Raw genomic sequence first — 1,861 nt, forward strand, 5'->3', positions numbered from 1 at the left:
GCTGGACACCTGTCATCTTGTCTGCCTCTGGGCCCTTGGTTCTCAGCGTGGGGCGTGGGGCTGAGTGACTGCCCAGGACAGTCGGGGCCCTGGTGCTCACTCGGCATCCCCTGCAGATGGCCTACCAGGCGTGGGTGACCAGCGCCCAAACGGTGCTGAGGCAGCAGCGGCAGGAGCAGACGAGGCAGCTGCCCACGGGTGAGTCTGGCTGCATGGGGTATGGGGGCCCTCAGGGTGCAAGGCGCTGACCAGCACTCCTGTGCCCAGGAGGCGGCCCAGGCCAAGAGGCGGCACCGGCGGAGGGCCTGCAGGACCAGATGGCAGGTGCGTGGGCCCCGGGGCAGGGGGCCAGGGTCAGGGTGCCCACGGGCCGCCCTCCAGCACCGCCCTCCCACCCTCGTAGGCCGCAGGCATGTGGTACAGCGGGTGCTGAGCGCCGTGCAGTTCCTGTGGGTGCTGGGGCAGGCACTGGTGGACGGGCTGACACGCTGGCTGCTCACCTTCACACGGCACCACAGCGCCATGAGTGACGTGCTGCGTGCCGAGCGCTACCTGCTCACGCAGGAGCTGCTCAGGGTGAGTGGGCTGTCCCCGCGCCCCCCTGTACCCTGCCCCTGTGCCTGCCCCGCCTCAGCTGCCCTGAGCCCCCGGTGCCCTGCAGGGCGGAGAGGTGCGCCGGGACGTGCTGGACCAGCTGTACATCAGCGAAGTGGAGGCCACGCTGCCAGGCCACTTGGAGGCCCGCGATGCTCTGAGCACAGCATCAAGGTAGAAGTGAGGGTGGGGGCTCAGGCACCCCCCCCCTAGCCCCACCTGGCCTATTTCCAGGCCCGAAGTGAGGTCCAGCCCAGCCGCCCAGCCCCTCGTCCACCAGGGACCTCGAGGTCCTACCCTGCTGCCCCAGAGCCCCCTGGTGACCAGCCCCCTCCCACAGTGGGCTGGGGGCCGAGGAGCCACTGAGCAGTGCGACTGAGGACACCAGCAGCCCCCAGAGCACGGGCTACCACACCCGCAGCAGTGGCAGCGAGGACACGGTTGTTGAGCCTGGGACGTCCCTACTCGGCTCCCGGGAGCTTGCCACCGGCGGCCGCGCCCAAACACGCACGGCCAGCGAGCTGCTCCTGGCCAGGTGGGCGGCGACGGGGCTGGCGGAGGGCCCGGGGCCCCGGGGCGCCCCCAGTGGGCGGCGCCTGAGCCTTGTGCCCCCACAGACGCCTGCACGTCCCGGAGCTGGAGGCGGCCGAGCAGTTTGCGGCACGGCAGGGCCGGGCGCTGCGCCTGCTGCGGGCCGGGTACCAGTGCCTGGCCGCCCACTCGGAGCTGCTCTGCTACTTCGTCATTGTCCTCAACCACATGGTCACGGCCTCAGCCGCCTCGCTCGTGCTGCCCGTGCTGGTCTTCCTGTGGGCCATGCTGTCCATCCCGCGGCCCAGCAAGCGCTTCTGGATGACGGCCATCGTCTTCACGGAGGTGGGCGTTGGCCAGGCGGGGCCGGGTGGGGCCGGGGGCCGCGCCCTGCTGACTGCTGTCCCCTGCAGGTCACCGTGGTCACCAAGTACCTGTTCCAGTTCGGCTTCTTCCCCTGGAACAGCCACGCGGTGCTCCAGCGCCACGAGAACAAGCCCTACTTCCCACCGCGCATCCTGGGGCTGGAGAAGCGCGACGGCTACGTCAGGGGGGATCTGGCGCAGCTCATGGCGCTCTTCTTCCACCGCTCCCAGCTGCTGGTGAGCCCGGCAGAGTGCTCGCGCAGGGCACACATGCACTCACACGCACGCATGCACACTCGTGCACTCACATACACACTCATGCATACACACAGTACACTCACACACAATGTATGCATATACACACACAAAAA

The 1,861-nt window shown here is 69.2% G+C and overlaps 1 protein-coding gene across 9 annotated transcripts in view; it reads left to right on the forward strand.

Annotated features, from left to right (window-relative positions):
* Positions 1-1,861, forward strand: part of PIEZO1 (piezo type mechanosensitive ion channel component 1 (Er blood group)) — a 53,267-nt gene that overhangs the window by 46,839 nt on the left and 4,567 nt on the right. For all 9 annotated transcript variants that reach the window (XM_074349200.1, XM_074349193.1, XM_074349196.1 and 6 more), the window contains 7 exons: positions 117-198; positions 268-324; positions 404-576; positions 662-768; positions 935-1,129; positions 1,212-1,470; positions 1,539-1,727. In XM_074349200.1, the coding sequence (XP_074205301.1) occupies positions 117-198; positions 268-324; positions 404-576; positions 662-768; positions 935-1,129; positions 1,212-1,470; positions 1,539-1,727 (1,062 nt within the window). The remainder of the gene's footprint in view (positions 1-116; positions 199-267; positions 325-403; positions 577-661; positions 769-934; positions 1,130-1,211; positions 1,471-1,538; positions 1,728-1,861) is intronic.

Source organism: Camelus bactrianus, chromosome 21, assembly GCF_048773025.1.
Source record: "Camelus bactrianus isolate YW-2024 breed Bactrian camel chromosome 21, ASM4877302v1, whole genome shotgun sequence".
In the NCBI taxonomy this organism is placed as follows: domain Eukaryota; kingdom Metazoa; phylum Chordata; class Mammalia; order Artiodactyla; family Camelidae; genus Camelus; species Camelus bactrianus.